The 17,077-nt window shown below is 50.7% G+C and overlaps 1 protein-coding gene across 8 annotated transcripts in view; it reads left to right on the top strand.

Moving 5' to 3' along the window:
* Positions 1-17,077, top strand: part of MVB12B (multivesicular body subunit 12B) — a 168,799-nt gene that overhangs the window by 11,493 nt on the left and 140,229 nt on the right. For 7 of the 8 annotated variants that reach the window (XM_036238466.1, XM_036238468.1, XM_036238467.1 and 4 more), the window contains exon 2: positions 6,641-6,763. The exons of the other annotated variant lie outside the window; for it this stretch is intronic. In XM_036238466.1, the coding sequence (XP_036094359.1) occupies positions 6,641-6,763 (123 nt within the window). The remainder of the gene's footprint in view (positions 1-6,640; positions 6,764-17,077) is intronic. 8 annotated transcript variants of the gene reach the window in all.

Genomic DNA, 17,077 nt, shown 5'->3' with positions numbered 1-17,077 from the left:
CCATCCTACACCTGTTGAATCAGGATCTCTGGGAATGAGTTCAAGAATCTGTATTTTAACAAACTCCAGGTGACTCTTATGCACTCTAGAATTTGGTAACTGCTGCGCCAGAGAGTCAGATTTTTCATCTTCCTCAGTGCTTGGCATGAAAGCTCACCACAAATGTTTGTGGACTGACTGCTGTGTGCCCAGTCCTGTCAGGTCCTGGGAATCTGGGAGAGGCTTTGGGGGGATGATGGCAAGGTCAGCCCACTTCGAGGTATTAATGGGACACTAGATACACACCTGAGTCTCAGCAGAAAATTCTGGTCTGTGCGGGTATTTGGGAAGTCATCAGTGTACAGGTAGAATAATTAGGTGCCCGAATGTATGAAAAGAAACTCTCAAAACCCACGTGAAAGTCACAGAGGGGTGGCGGTGGTGGGGCTCGCCTGGCGGACCCGAGGCCATGTGTTCTGATGATTCGGGCCTGGGATCCCCTGAGCCCAGCGTTACGATAACGTATTGGCTGCTCCTTCCTCTGTAGATGCTGTGACCATCAGGGCAAGGGTGCGACTCATGTCACTGAACATCAAGAGAGCATCGCTCTTGGCCTCCTGGCATGGTTTCATTTGTAGGGCGTCTGCCTCTGTTGGGGTCCTCTGTCCTCCCCCTCTCTAAGGGACAGTGTGGCACTCAGACCTGATGGAAGTGGGCAAGGATGACCCCTGTTTGTGGTGACTGAGGGCAGGGTGGTGTGGCGCTCACAGTGTGCTGGAGAATGCCGCTCCCCCCGCCAGCACCAGGATCCTGGTTTTGCAGAGTCAGGCCTGTAACGGGCAGGCGTTTGGCTGCTGCAGTGCCGTAGAACTTGAAACCGGATTTATTTTTGGAGAGTGAATTCCGGTATCTAGAATTGCACCGTACGGGCTGCAGCAACCTGAACCCCAGGCCTGTCTCACGTGGTTTGTGGCAAATCTATTTGGTAATCAAATGGTTAATGTAAGTGTAAGCGCAGGTCAGAGTAGATGCGTTTATACACCAGATTCTTCTATTAGAAGCAACTGACTTTTACTGGGGAAGAGGAAGTGCTTGCCATTGTTAGTTCCCTAGGTGGAAAATTCTTTGTGATCTAAAAGAGCTTAGAAAAATATTTGCTTTCGTTTCCTAACATCTTAGCAGCCTGTGGCTTGTTGCCACCTGACCACACTCAACAGTGTTTGTCAGGGTGGTTTGGCTTCTGACTGGTCATTTGGTAAGTGGTCCAGACCGAAGTGCGGGAGGTGCCAGGATGCTATCCTGAGGTCCGACAGTGGCGCTTCTCAGCCCGCGCACTGTCTCCCCCGTGGCCCCGCCAGCCGGCTGGCCATTCGCCTGGGTGCTGCATGGGCCCTGGCCTCCGCTTTCCTCAGGAGGTAGGTCTCTGCATCTTGGCTGCATGGAGGAGTCCCGGTTGGCGTGTGTGTGTGTGTGTGTGTGTGTGCGCGCGCTGCTGTGGTGTGCATTGGTGAAGCCTGGCCAGGGGCTCCCTCCCATGGGGACAGAACAGTGTCCTATTGTCCCCTGCTTAAGATTTGTCAGCAGAAAGGTGCCAGTAGTTGTGGGACAGCGGAGGGGGGCGTGGACCACCCCTGCCACTTGGAAACCCACAAAGCCGATGGCCATGGCAGCGGCTTCTGCTGGGGGACAGCCGGTCTTAGTGAGACCCTGCTCTTGGGCTGTTTCCCACGGCGAGCGAAATATTTATCCACCGCTCTGCCCCAGCCCCGAAAGCCGGTAGCTGCAGGCAGACACTTCAGACACTTTGTCTTTTGTGCCCTTGACTTTAGATTTCAAAAAGGCCGGTTGCAATTTCGTCCTTCTGTTGGAACTTAATTAACCCACCGGTTTTGTCATTTCAATTACAGTAGCCCAATTTAACCTGCCCCCCTCCTCAATACTTTGAAATTACTCTCTTCAGAAGTTGTGTGGCCCGTCAGGCCTTCGGCCCTGGGCAGTGCTGGCCGCTGGCCCTGGCGGGGAGGCTGGCGGGGTTCCCGCTGTGCCTGCTTTGAAGGCAGTGCCCCCTGCCCCTTGCAGTTGTTGCCCACGACCCCACCCCCACCCCCAGCACTTTACACTTCTCAGCCTGCACCCCCACTCCGTTGCTGGAAGGGCCTCGCTGAAGAGAGGTCTGAGCTCTGTTAGTTGGGTTTGATTTCAGTACCGGAGTTGATAAAACGAGATAAACCCCAGGCTCAGGGGGCCAGGGAAATTAAACAGAGATGATATCAAAGTTCCCCTGAGTTTTCAGCTGTGATACAGTAGTTGAGTTTCCTCCCAGACCTGGGGCGGGAGGCTCGCTTTTGATTCTGAAACAATGTTGGGCAGCGGTTAAGCCTGGCACTGCTGACTTTTAGGGATTAAGCACACTGTTGTAGTAATTCTTTGATCGGCTACAAGGCAGCAGTGTGCTGTCTGTGCGAAGGGGCTTTATAGTTAAAGTTCGTTTCTCTGTGAACCCAGGATGCCGGCACTGGCGGGCGCTGCAGTGCTGGGAGCTGGGGCCGCCCCAGGCTCTGTGGGCAGCATTGCAGGCAGAAGCAGGAAACGGGTTTCTCCCACCCAGTGTTGCTGCGTAGTGTTCATCCAGCATGACATAAAAAAAAAAAAAAAAAAAATCCTCCTGCTTGGAAAGCACACCACACCCTCACTGACCCCAGCTAGTCCTAGTGAGCACATGCAGTGTGCACGCCCGCGTGCGCACATCCACACGGTCACGGTCACACTCCTGCCTTTCCCAGGCAAAATCCCCCCAGGCAGACACAGGAACAGCTGCCGGGAGCCAAGCTCTGCAGCCCCCAGCTTTGCAGATGATCTAGCTAGCAGAGGCTGGCCCGGCGTGGGTACAGGGACCAGATGACCTGTGCGGTTCAGTCAGGAGGGCTAGCTCAAGGTCAGTGTCGCCAGAGCACTCTCTCCACACCCAGGAGCAGGTGTGACTCCCAGGTGCTGGCACCCCCTTCGTTCCTGACCTGGCATTTACGGAGCACTCACGTAGTAGTCTCGGGCTGGCTCAGTCGGTGGTTGGAGTAATCTCCACATCTGTCGCCTCGTTATCTAAAATACTGGGTCAGCTTTTGGCTTTCACCGTAGAGACCCTTCATGCAGCCGCAGCGGGGATGGCGGAGGTTTCCCACATTGCTCCCCACTCCTCCTGGTTGGCCCTGCGACGTGTGGTTGGTGATGGAGCCCCCCGCGTGCTGTTGCCGGAGCTCACCCCGCACCATACATCAACCTGTTCTCTCCTGTGCAGGGCGCGAATGTCCCTCATTAGGCCTAAATTTACCTCCGTCCTACACAAACATGGCCTTCGCTCATTTTTATTGTTGTAAATTATTTATGAAGGAAATGTTGCATCTTGAAACCGAGGTGTGAGGAAAATTAATCCCATGTTACTTTTATCTTTCTCTACTTTTCTTCCCTCCTTGCTTCACTTATTGGGCTATGGCTGGAGAAGGGAGAGCTTTGGCATTTTACATGTAATTAGTGTTGAAACTGCCTTCTCAGCCGGATGGGACGTTGGCCTCTCTGCAGTGTCGTGGGAAGCAGACCGGCCTGGGGAAGGAGGGCTGGACGCCCTGCTCAGCTCTGCCACCCACATGGCATCTGAGAACTCTGGGCCTCAGTTTCCTTTCCTCTAAAACAGGGATAATATGACCCAGCCACCACCGGGCTTCACGTGAGCATTGCCTGAGAAGGATCCTGAGAAGGCTTTTTGCGAATTGCACATGCAGGGGAGGTGTGTAAGCGTGTTTTGCGTGCAGTTAGGACTTTGAGATAGAGGTAGGCGCCGGTGGGGAGCTGCTGACGGTGAAGCCAGGCATTGTTGCAAGCAGACCTTGGTATTTTATGTTTTCAGCCAGCATTGCCTCTTGCCAGACAGGTTAATGTTGGCCTTAAACACCCTGTCCCTCTCCCCTCCCCCCCCCGGGCAGATTTGCTCTGCAGGCCAGCATTAATGGCCTCTTCTCCCCGTCTCAGAGGCCTGGCCTGTGACCCCGGGTGGCTGAGTACTCGGCAGTGCCATCCCTTCTGGCTCAAGGCTCCACGCAGCCTGGGAAATGTGGAGTGCTAGTTAATAAATGGCCTTTTGTTAGGAAGGTCAATTGAAGTGACGGTAGAGACGCTGTTAAAAGTAATTTGCAGTCAGAAAATATGTAATTCAGGGCAAGCCGCTTTGAGCGATTGCCTCTGCCATGGATATCTTGGGCGTTTCTCATTAAAAGCTTCCTTTGCTGGTGGTGGCGCTTCCTCCACCGCCGAGCTGGCCTCAGCCCCACGTCGCGAGGAGTCATTTGTCTGTATTTCACAAAAGGCTGCCTTGATCCCCAGGGTACGCAGCTGGGGGAAAAGGAAAGACGAAGGCGCGCGAGATGCTCCGTGCTAATGCTCTGCGCGGGGCATCCTCCCATCCTGCAGGCCGGGCTGTGACCGGGCGCACACGGGCACAGGCCGCTGGCTCCTTTGTCTGCCTCAGCTGCAGGCAGCCTGCAGCCATCTTGGAACCTGCTGCTGGGCTGCTTCCCTGGTGCATTCTGGGAGCAGCATCGTTGCTTTAAGAGTGAATTTACCCTGCCGTATTTGATAGCCTGCCTCAGAGCAAAAGAGAGACATCGTCATCAGTACCTCGTGGAGGATATTTTAAGCCAAGGACGGGAATCTATCAGCAAATAAAATATTTCTTATTTATTCCCATGCTTATCTCCCCCTCCCTCTCTCATAGATAGTAGAGGCAGTACTATCTTAATAATAATAATAATAAAAAAACTTACCTCGCATGTTCTTTATTAAATTCACAGCATGATATTTTAGCACTGGCAGAATCCTTACATTCTGTTAATGACTTGCTAATTGCAAAGCATTTTGGTAACCAACAGCAGGTACCAATATTTTGCAAACTGCAGCAATGTTATTGTCATGTTACCAATAATATGGGATTTTCCAAGAGAAGATACTTTTTGATCAGTGTTTGCTTTGAATTGGGCCGGTGCCCATATTTAATTCTAAACCTTCTTCATTGGGGCTGTGCATGCATATTCAATGAATATTTACTTAATGCCTACTGTGTGCAGGAAGCACCAAGCCCTGTGCTTTATGCAGATAAAGCTGCCTAGTAAATGCAGTCTGAAAATTAAAAAATGACGCAGTGGTGTGGTGTGGTATCCTTACTCCTTGCCCTGAGCTTCTAGAAGCTTATTTTCAGTAGGATTAAGGAAAGCGGAACTTAGTTTGGCTTTTGTCGTAAATAGGAGCCGAGGGTCCAGGTACCGCCAGGCACTTCCCTGTCTTGATTGGAGACTTGGCTCCATTGCATTGACAAGTCTGTTCCTTGAGCCTTTAGTGCGGATCACACAAGTGACTTGCATACAGCATTCTGGTTGTTCCTATTTAGGAGGTGCAGCCATTTTTAATGGCCTCTGCCTCTTCCGATTCAAGGCTGAGAACTAAGAATATTCCTCCTGCTTGCCTAGTTGGGCTGGGGTTTGGTTTGCTTCAGAAGCAGGAACCAGCCCTCGGGAGATCTGGCCGACCTACAGCCAGTGGAATTTAATTGCTGCAGAAGGAGGCGGGATTTAACCTGCTCTTTCTCACTGCCTGTCCTTTTAAAAGTACGAAGAGCCATTTACATAAGGTGTTAGCTTTTTCATTTGCTTTCTGGTGCGCTGCCACTCCGGCCGCCCAGGCCCAGTGCTCTCTATATACTGCTTGTCTCCTCTGCTCACATCAAGAGGCAGTCGGCGACAGAATAATAATTCCGTGTTCCCTCCCTTTCTCCCACAGTGCCCAGCGAGAATTATGGTCGTTGTTAGTGCTTAGCTTTGAGTAAATGCCCAATACGACCTGAGGGATTAAACACAACAAAGGGGTCCTCCTGGGAATGGTGCCTGCCACGTTTCTGGTCAGCTACACTGGACCAGTGTACCCCAAACCCCGCCAGTCACATTTGCTTTTTTGTCAAGTGCCTGTTGTGTGCCAGGGACCTCTCCAGGCCATTCACTTACATGACTCTTGGATTTCGTGATGGCTCAGCGTCAGTATCATGACACCTTGTTGCTCCGAGTCACCAGCTAGGAAGTCGTGGAGCCAGTACTGGAGCTCCATTCCTTTCACTCCGTGCCCAGAAGACTTTCTTCCATGTGTGTGTGTGCAAAGCTCTTCCAGCGGAACGGTCCACCCTTGGTTATGGGTTTGGAAGTCTGTTCCTCCAGAAGGAAGTAGAATAAGGGAGAGAAATGCAAGGTGGGGTTAGACTTGGCCAGGTCCGATTTATCCTCGGAGAACTGCTGGTATTTGTTCAGAAGTCAGGCAGCTGGATGGGAGATCTGAGGATGTTTTGCTTTTGGGTTTGAGTCAAAATTCCCTACTCAGAGCAGGGACAAGCCCTCATTAACCGTGTTATCAGTATAACTTGAGAGGAGCAGGGGCCAGCGATGTTTTGAATTCTTGATCTGAAGAAAGGCTCAGGTAAGGTCAGGGCTCCTTTAGCCAGTTCAGGTGTATGGAGCTTAGCTCGGGATGCTCGCCCCAGGAACCTGGCTCTGTCTATTTGAGGCTTTGCATTGTTCACTTTAAACACTCAGTTTGAATTTTGTGCTTTCTTTCCCCTTTTCGGAACCAGGACCAATCCACCATGCCTGAAGTCAAAGACCTTTCGGAAGCCTTGCCAGAGACGTCAATGGACCCCATCACGGGAGTGGGGGTGGTGGCTTCTCGGAACCGAGGCCCGACAGGCTATGATGTAGTAAGTCAGGATACTGCTTTGTACCTTTTGTTCACTGATCCAGCGAATATTTATCTCCTGTGTTCAAGACTCTCTGAACCTGTGTGTAGGATATGTTTCTTCCCTCCAGGAACTTAAGCAGGGAGGGGACGCGTCACCAATGGGCAGTGTGGGGAGGGTCCTGGTTTGGGAGCCACAGTACCTGAGCCCACCAAGGCTGTTTCTGTGGCTGATCGCTTGACCTCTGTGATGCTCAGTCTCACCTTCCGTAAAACTCAGGAGTCGGACTAGTTGATTTCCAAAGTCACGTCTAGCTGTGACATTTCATGAAAAGGCTCCACGAGTCCGAAGGGCCGTTGGTGGTTGTCACCGCTCGCCCTGCGGGTGTAAAGGTACTGCCGTATATTCGTGCAGCTCTCCATAGTTTACAAAGCCGTTTCCTCCCCCACGGACTCATTCAGCTCTCACGACGACGGCACCGGGAGGGCCAGGAGCTTTCTCTCCGCTTGGCTGACCAGGAGGACCCAGTAAAGTGCCACAGTGCCCACCCTCGGGGGTGGCGAGTCAGGGCCAGACCCCTCCCAAGTCCAGCACGGACTGACTGACCGCAGCACTGCAGCTGGGCAGAGAGCTCCCCCAGCCTCTCAGCGGACCCCTCTGTGGTGCGCGGTAGTGCTCGTGGCCGGAATTGGTTATTTCGTTGTTTCAATTGATGAATGCCGATTCGAGCGGCGCTTGAAAAATGCAGAGTAACATTAGGAGGGTTTAATTCTGTCGTCATGCTTTCCGAGAGTCTAAGGTGGTCTCGCCTTCACTCTCCTCCTTTTGTCGACGACAGCATTTTATTCTCGTTCCCTGAGAGCGTGCCCCAAGAATACTTAAGAACGAAGGAATGCGAGTTGCAGCCGGAGGTGGAACCTGCTGCCGTGACTGGATGAGTGCCTGGTGTCCCGGGGCCGGGAGGGACGCGGCGCCTGGCCCAGAAGGAGCCCTGAGGCGGTGCTCCCAAGCCTGGCGCTGTTGACATCTTCGGCCAGATAATCAGATAATTATGTTTTGTGGGGCCGCTGCCCCGTGCACCCAAGGGTGCTTCGCTGCATCCCTGATCTCTCCCCACTAGATGCCAAAAGCACTCTCCCCGCCCCCAGCTGTGACAACCAGAAATGTGTCCAGAAATTACCGAACGCCCCAGGAGGAGGGGGCTGGTTGGTGGGCAGAGTCAGCCCCAGCGCCAACAGCGCAGTGGGCGCGGGGTCGGCCGGCACCGGGTCCCCAGCGAGGGAGGAGAAGCCGGTTAAAACGCTCCACGTCACTTTCCCAACTGTTTGAAATCTTACAAACATTTTTAAAGTGAGAGGATGAGGGAGTCTTTTTCTGACGAAGATTTGAGTCTTACCTGCTGTCTGACTTCAAAGCACTGTTTGAATGTATAACTTGCCATAAAATAGAATCATTAGGTATGGCTTTGTGCCATAAACTCTTGGGGAAGCTAATAAAAACGTTCCCGATTTGAGAAGCCAGAACGTCTTTTGATGAATTAGATACGAAGCGGCATGCCGTACATCAGGGCAGAGCCGGGTGCCTGGGTGTCTGGGAGGGCCCGCCCCGGGCTTGCTCTCCTGGAGGGGCTTTCTCGGGGGTCTCACGCCCAGGGCATGGAGGGCCCGCCCCAGGCTTGCTCTCCTGGGGGGGCTTTCTCGGGGGGCTCACGCCCAGGGCATGGAGGGCGGGCCCCGGGCTTGCTCTCCTGGGGGCACTTTGTCGGGGGGCTCACACCCAGGGCACGGGTCTCCCGGCCTTCTCGTTGTTCTCTTGTGTTGGTCTGTGTCTTTCGCGTTCTGCTTGGACCTTTGGGGTCATCTTGAATGCTTGGCCAGTGGGCGGCAGATGGCCTCTGATAGTCTGGTTTTCTGAAAGTCTTGGTAAGTCTGACAGGAGCGGAATCTATCCCTATCATTTTCTCCTAACACCCAGCCTAGGGCAGAAGGGCGCAGTGGGAAATGAGTAAAATTAATAAGCACATTTCATGATTATGCTGCGCCATGCATTACAGTGAAAGGTGAGCAGGGCCAGAGGCTCCAGGGGTCGGCCTTGGCAATTACCCAGCCTCCCCGCCGAGATGGAGGGTGGCCAGGCTCCCTGGGAAGGTCCTTTCAGGAGAGAGCCAGAGTCATCCCGTCCTGATCGCTGGACTCTCAGATGAGCATCTGGGCATTTGGTTCCCCGGAAGTCTGACCCTGAGTTCAAGGAGAATAGGGTGAGGTGTGTGGGGGGGGGGTGGGGGTGGGGAGACCAACTCCCCCATCCCCTTTATCCGGAGTTTTGTGTGAAGTTAACATCCAAACTAAAACGTAGGGCTCTTCGTAGTGGCCAGGCCACAGAGATGCTTCCCCAGAACTGCCGTGGCCGGCGGGGGGGGGGGGGACGGGGGGTCAGCTCTGTGTCACATCTGCTGTAGGAGTCGTTCCCCTGTGCACTCACGTCAAGCCCTGGGGCCACACAGCCCCGGGAGCGAGGCACCGGATGGACGGCCGACCCCAGATGGACAGCTGACCCCGGATGGACTGCTGATCCCAGATGGACAGCTGACCCCGGATGGACTGCTGATCCCAGATGGACGGCTGACCCTGGATGGATGGCCGACCCTTGTTGGACTGCTGACCCCGGATGAATGGCTGACCCCGGATGGACAGCTGACCCCGGATGGACAGCTGACCCCGGATGGACAGCCGACCCCAGATGGATGGCTGACCCCAGTGGCACCGCCACGATGGGCCCTGTTGCTGTCCAAAGTAAAAGATGCCAAATGTTTGTTTATGAAAATTAAATTTTATAACTTCTCTCCAGGTCAGGGGAAGCATCTTAGGCCAGGGGGCTGGAGATCATTTGCTAAACTTCTCCATTTATCGTCTAGATTAATGCAGTGCGCTCTGAAACAGCCTCCCCTCTCTGGTCCCCAGCTCCCGGAGTGACTGGCAGTGGTACTCCCTGCCGTCAGGGTGGATGGGTCTCGTGTCTTCATGACGCTACAGTGCGTGGTCCACTGACCGTCGTAGACACTTGGCGTTGGCCGAAGGTAGAACATGCTGTTTTGTCACGTGTGGGTGGTCAGTTTTCAGTGAATTGTGATGCCGTAGAGACACTTTGTGCCGAAACTCCTGTGCACGGAATTCAGCTTGGATTTCCAAGTCGCTCAGGAATGTCTAAGGCCTTAGGCCGGACGTCACCGATGACCATTGTTGGGTGTATTTTTGTGTATTTCCAGTGAAATCCAGCCTGCCTTTTCCCTAAATTCTTTTGCCTTTCTAAACTAGTATTTACAACTCAGAGACTAAAGTCACAATGCTGTGTTTATGAGATGACTCTTTCCAGAAAGGAGAGTTCATTCTTCGATAACACTCTTTTTGGTAATATACTTTCACGTGATAATATATTTCTAGGGGACAAAAACAAAACGTCAGTAATACAAGGAAAGAACAATCAAACACTCCAGAGTGTTTTAATTTAAAAATCTTAATCTCTCCAGCCTATTTTTTGAGCACCCGCTGTACGCCAGCTAGGAGCTGGGCTGTAGTGGTGAGTGAGGACACACTGTTCCCGCCCTCGCGGAGCTGGCAGGCTAGAGGCAGAGAAGGGCGATTAAACGATCCCACAAATAAATGTAAAACCGAAATTATGGTAAGCGCTCTGAAGGGAAGCCCTGGCAGACGGCACGCTCTCTCTCTCAGATCCAGCTCTGCGGATCTGGCCATTTCTCTTGCTCGTTCCCAGACAATGATAGCATGACCCTCCTCCAACTCACTCCTAGATGTCACTCCCTTCCACGCCCCGGGCCCTGCCAAGCATCTGTCCTCCAGGTGTTTTCGAGCCTTGCCCAGGGCACCACCTCAGGTGCGCTCAGAGTTCTCGCTCGCTCCCCTGTCAGCACACCGTGCAGGTTTTGTCGGTGGCATCCGCGGGGTCGCCGCCCGGCTGGGTACGGCGCCCCTGCTAACCCGGCAGCGACGGCGTCCGCCGTCTGGCCTCAGTGGGCATGGACACCACTCTCTCTCTCCTGTTCCGTTCTTCTGTGACCTTCCACGGTTTCCCACAGAACGGCTGAGACCAGAATTACTTTTAAGGAGACTTTTCTGGAGCTTCGAGGATGAAGGGAATGAGAGAGAGAGAAAAAAAAATCTCAGAGAATAATGACGCCTGCGGCTGAGGCCCAGGTCGGTCCTCTGGCCCGTGGCCTGCCCAGCCTCTGTCCTGCTTTCGGTCGCCTTCGTTCTTCCAACCCAGAATGGCATTTACAACTGCCATCCGTAGAGTCCTGGCCAAACCAAGTCTCGGCCGCCAAGAGACTAGGAGATTCTTTTCTTCTTCCTCACTCTAATCTAGGACCTACCCATGGAAGTCTTCCTGGCACGTGACCCAGAGGTAACAGATTGTCTTCTAGTTCGGTGACTATTCTCAGACGTCCACATGGGGGATTCTCAAGCCTTTATGGGCCTCGGTTCCATGGAGGATCCCATGTCCCGATTCCTGCTGTGGCAGGTCTAAGGTAGTGCTTGGGAATTTGCATTCTAACCACGTCCCCAAGGATGTTGATGCTGCTGGTCCAGGGGCCACATGTTGAGAACTATTGGTCTAAGTTAAGGCATTCCCAAATAATAGCTACATTGGTCACCACAAGTCTGTTTGAGGAAGGGCTGTGCTGGCTTTTCCTGTTTTCAGCCTCTCTTGATTTAAAGTTCAAGAGGTCTCTGGGGATGTGTGTGTAATGTTGTTGGGTTTTTTTTAGAAACATATTTTTTAAATGGGATGATACTATTCATAGTCTTATAACTTTAAAAATAATACAATGTTGCGGGCATGAGTATATCAATCTATATAGGTGTATCTCGTCCTTTTAATAATGCTTATTTTATTATCTGGCTATACTAAAATTTGGCTAATCCATGTTGAAGGACATTCAGTTTGTTTCCATTTTGTATTTTTAATATGATAAAAAAAAAATTCTTGTATGTGTGTACATGTCTCGACATGATTGTCGTGTTAGCTCCATAATCTCATATGTTAGAATCATCGGGTCAGGGCAGTCACATTTTAAATTCGATAAATAGTACCAATCGCCTTCCAGAAAGGTTGTGGCATTTTGTCGTTTTCGATTCTCGTTAAGGGAGCGCGAGCACAGTAAGCTCGGTGGGGGGGCGGGGGGGAGTCGGCTGTGTCTCCCCCTTCCCCCCCTCGAGGCTTAGCACCATCTTCCTGTTCTTCTCATAGCCGGGCGTACCTTTTGAGAGCAAGGGGCCGAATGCCGATGTGCGCACTTGTTTCCGTGGTCGCCGCGGGTCTTCTCCCCCGGAGGCTTCTCATGTTTGATAACCAGATACAGGACGGAAATCTAAATTCTTCAATTTGGCGCACACAGTTTCACTGTGCCATCTAGTCTCGCTTCAACTCACGTCTTCTTTGGGCTTGTTGAACCTCTCATCTTCTCACGTTCAGAACAGGCATGAACTTGGTGTCGTCACACCTCTGATCCTGCTTTTTCCATGTTTCCGAGATTCCTGTACCCCTCCTGCTTTGGTAAAATTTTACTCATCCTTTAAAGCCCAGTTCGAATAGCTCCTTAGTGAAACTTTTCCTGGCATTACTCACTCACGTATTTATTCATGCATTGGTTTCACAGATATTCATTGACTACCTACTTTTGTGCAAGGCACTAGGAATCAGAGTATTCTGGAAGGTCGGGTCCCAAAAGGTGATGAGTGAGAATGGACAGATGGATGAGGCCAGGCCACAACAGAATATTGTAAGCCACACGAAGTTCATTCTGAGGGTGGCCGGAGTCATTCAAGGACTTTAAGGAGAAGAGGTTCTTTCTTAGGCTTGTGCTTTTAAAAGTTTGCTTGTTGTGTGCAGCAAGGAAAATAACTGGACAGCATAGACTGAGGCGAGTGAAAGTTTGTGGGTTCTGTGTTAGTGCAGGGCGAGAGGGTCGGGGTGGCCTAACCCTTTAATCGTGGGGATGGAAGGAAGTGGCTGGATCTGAGGGCTTTGGGCCGTGGGGATCAAAATACATATTCTTTCACAGAAAAAAATAAGATGGAATGTTGGGAGATGGATGCAGAGGTTAAGGAGAGGATGGGCCAGAACGATACCAGCATGTCACGCTGTCTGTTGAGACAGCAACATAGACAATCAGGCAGGCGGGGGGCGGGAGGAAGCCCCCTGGTTCGGTTTTGGACACACCGAATTTGAGGTGCTTGTGTAATGTCTAGGTGTCAAGCAGCTCTAGGTCAGAAGGTCCAGAGAGAGATGAGTGTCCTCGTCACACGCAGAGACCATGGCGTAATGGAGATGGTCCAGGGAGAAGCTGTGGAACCAGAAGAGACGAGGTGTCATCTTAGAGTCCACTCAGAGTCCCCTGGAGTACCACTGCTTAGGGACGGGTGTGACAGAGGCACTGCGAAGGGGACCAGGGCTGAGCATCCACCAGGTAGGAGGAATATTAGTAAGAAGCTGCAGGAAAAAGAGTTATTTCTGCAAGAAGGGGTGGTCCGTAATGTTCAAGGTTACCTAAAGGGTAAGTAAAATGAGACCAAAAGGTTCCCATTGGGTTTTACTAACAAGGAGGTGGCCGTGAACTTGGTGGCGGGCCCAGCAGCAAGACTGGAGGGGGCATGAGTCCAGCAGAAGCGGGAGGCAGCTCTGGGAGGCCGAGTACGGATAACCTTTCAGGAAGGGAGGACGGGGGAAGGTGACACCTGGAGGGTGATGTGGCACCACAAGTCTGTTTTTCTTTGTTTTAAGTTAGAAAGTGTTGTGCGTGTGTAGGCGCTGGTGGGCGGAGCCAGCAGTGAGGCAGGGGCCACAGCAGCGGAGAGAGGCCCCGGAGAGAGGCCCCGGAGAGAGGGCCCGTGCGGAGCAAGGGCCTTGGCATCCACAGCCCGGTCGGAGGGGAGCCGGCAGGTCGCGTTCACGTGGATCTTGTCACTTCCCGCCGCCGCGTGCTGGGGACCCAGCCTTGGTCGTGGCCTCCGCAGGCAGGCGGGTGGCTCATGGACCCTGCATCCCGAAAGCCTCCACTTCCCGTTTCTTTCTTCCAGCTCTCCTCCCCCTTCCCCCACTTCCCTTTCTCTCAGCGCTCCTGTTTATCCCTGCACCTAATTAGACAGCAAACCATTTCTTGAAAACTGTCGATCCGTGTAATTTATATGTGCCCTAAATATATTTTGGGTTTTCTAAGTAATTGGAAGTTTCAGATGCTTCAGTGTCAAATGTGAGGGGCTCTGGGGGCCTAGGAGAGGTCAGCTCTCCTCTGGACCAGTGGGCTGTGTCTAGGGGACGCAGAGAGGGATAACTTTAAAGTCCTAAACCTGCAAGTGAGGCCCTGTTTTTTTTTACTCACCAAATGGTAGAAGCAAAAAAAAAAAAAAAAAATACTGATGCAGATTCAAGCAAGCTGATATTTTTATAGAGTGCTCAGAAAAACTTTAAAAAATCACATGAAAAGCATGTGAAGATGGCAATAATATCTTATTAAAAACATATGGCAGATAACAAGTGAAAAATGTGGGCCATAACCATATGTCCAGTCTAATCACAGCTGTCCATGGATCTCCAGAAAGCTGAAGTTGGCTGGGGGTGGGGGTGGGGGTGGGGGTGGGGGCGGAGAGGCTCGGAGCAGGGCAGGAAGACGCCAGAGGACCATGCAGGCCCAAGACCTCCAGGAGCTGCCCCCTCCTGAAGCTCCACCTCTGAAGTGAAAGCAGAACCCAGAGGGGGGAGGGGAGGGGTGCTTCTTCCTGGGCCCCTGGCCCCCTCCTCACTCCGCACAGCTCTGCATCCAGGGCCCACTCTCAGGTCAGAAATAACCAGACTAAGGCCCACCCTCACACACTGGTTTATTTTCACAACCAGAGCTTGTTTTGATAAAATGTACCAGGTGTTCCTCCCTTTTGTTTCGTTAGAAAATATTTACTGAAAACGTGGAGAGTGGTTTTATGACCAGCCCCCAGGCCCTCGCTTCCTGTGGCCTGGATTAGCAAACATCCCGACCTCTTGCATCTCCCCTGCCCATTCCCCTTCACCCTGCAGAGCCTCGGGGAGTATAGCAGGCTGGAGAGGATGCCTGTGCTTAGCACAGTGGCTGGTACCCAAGAGGTGTGAGAGAAGCAAACGCTGGCTATCCTTTCGATGACTGTATCAGAAATAGTGGCTTAAATTGCCTCCTTCTAGGCATCTCTCCCCTACTAGCTAAGAATTTGGTTTTTGCCCCAAAGATTGGAATGATGACTTATTCATAGTTGGTCCATCTGGAGAGTGGAGCGGACGTACGGGGAACAGCGCGGTGTTCTGGTATTTGCTCCTGTTGGCTAAAATTCCCTATGTACTCTTCAGAAAGCCTTCTGACAATGAAACCTCAACTCAGTGGATTTATGGAAAAGATGAGGGACTTGCTTTAATTTTACTTTTTTTTTTTTTTTGCAGTTAAACTTTTTATTTGGAGATAATTGTGGATTCATATGTAGTTTTAAGAAATAATATGGAGAGATCTTTTTACCCTTTTAACCATTTCCCCCAGTGTTACATCTTATAAACTCTAGTGCAATATCACAACTAGGATATTGACGGATCAGGAGACAACTGTCACTGAAAAGATTGTTCTCATTGATTCCTAAGGTGGGGGGGGGCGCACACACCATCCCATGCAGGGCTACACGGGGAAGCACCAGGGTTGGTCAGGAGGCAGAGGGAGCGAGGGGAAAGCCTGGGCAAGAGCCTTTGTTGTGGTTTCTGTGAGAAGGGCAAGGCAAGGCAGGGTGAGCAGACTTGGGACTGTTTAGATAATTTCAGAAGGCTCTGGGCTGTAGGTGTGGTCTCTAGTTGTCAGATGCCTGGCTCTGGTGTGATTTAGGGCAGTGGGCTCCTGTCCCAGACTGAAGCCTGATAAAAGGAGGCAGGTGGAGGTGGGGACTCAGGATTGCTTGGTTTGCATGTCAAAACCATTGGTAACCAAGTCGCTCACTATCTCTAGGAATTAGCTAACCTTTTTAACCACTGAGAACCACTAATTTGTTTTCCATTTCTTTGATTTCGTCATTTCAGAAATGTTATAGAAATGGAATCATACAGCATGTAACCTTTTGTGATTTACATTTTTTCCTCCAAAACCTCAGCATAATTCTCTATAGAGAGTCATTCATAGATTCTATTGCAGGTATCAATAGTTTGTTCCTTTTAATTGCTGAATAGTGTTCATTGATATGCCTGTACCATGATTTGTATGACCATTTACCTGCTGAAGGGCATCTTGGTGGTTTCATTTTTAGTTATTTTGAATAAAGCTGCTGTAAACACTCATGAACAGGTTTCTGTGCTAACATAGTTTTCATTCCTCTGGAATGAATGTCCAGGAGTGCAGTTGCTGGTCGTGTGGTAGTTGCCTATTTAGTTTTTTTTTTTTATGAAAATGCCAAACTACTTTCCTCTTTGGCTATAATATTTTATATTTCTATCAGTAGCGCATGAATGATCCAGCTTCTCCACATCCTTTCCAGCATTTTTCATTGTCAATTTTTTTTGTTTGTTTTAGCCATTCCAGTAGGTGTGTAGTGATAACTCATTTGGTTTTAATTTGTGTTACTCTGGTGGCTAATGATGTCGAACATCTTTTCACGTGCTCATTTGCCATCTCTGTATCTTCGATAAAATGCCACTTCATGTCTTATTCATGTTCTAATTGAATTGTTTGGTTTTTTACTGTTGAGTTTTAAGAGTTCTTTGTATATTCCAGGTATGCGCCTTTTTTTGGTTATGTGGTTCACAGATATTTTCTTCTAGTCTGTGTATGTGTTTTGATCTTAACAGAGTCTTTTAATGAAGTCCAATTTATCATTTTTTTTCACTTATCAATCATGTTTTTGGTGTCAAATCTAAGAACTCTTAGCCTAGCCCTAAATCCTGAAGATTGCCTTCTGTTTTTTTTTTTGTTTGTTTGTTTTTGTTTTTTTTTTGGTTTTCCTGCGTATTTTACAGTTTTACATTTAAGTCCGTGGCACATTTTGATTTAGTTTTTATATAAGGCGTAGACTTGGGTCAGAGTTCTCCCCCACCCCCCCACCCCCGCCCTGCGCCCCATGTATGAACAACTGCTCCAATACCATTTGTTGAAAAGGCAGCCTTTCCTTTTGAAAAAAATCAATTGGTCATATTTGGATGACACTCTATTCAGTTCCATTCTGTGTGTCTAGCCCTCTGCCAATACTATACAGCATTGATTACTGCGGCTGTACAGTAAGTCTTGAAATTGGATAGACCAATACCTCCTTTTTGTCTTTATACAGA

Source organism: Rousettus aegyptiacus, unplaced genomic scaffold (genome assembly GCF_014176215.1).
Source record: "Rousettus aegyptiacus isolate mRouAeg1 unplaced genomic scaffold, mRouAeg1.p scaffold_m13_p_3, whole genome shotgun sequence".
In the NCBI taxonomy this organism is placed as follows: Eukaryota; Metazoa; Chordata; class Mammalia; order Chiroptera; family Pteropodidae; genus Rousettus; species Rousettus aegyptiacus.
The sequence above is the reverse complement of the archived record's forward strand: the minus strand, read 5'-3'. Positions and strand labels throughout refer to the sequence as shown.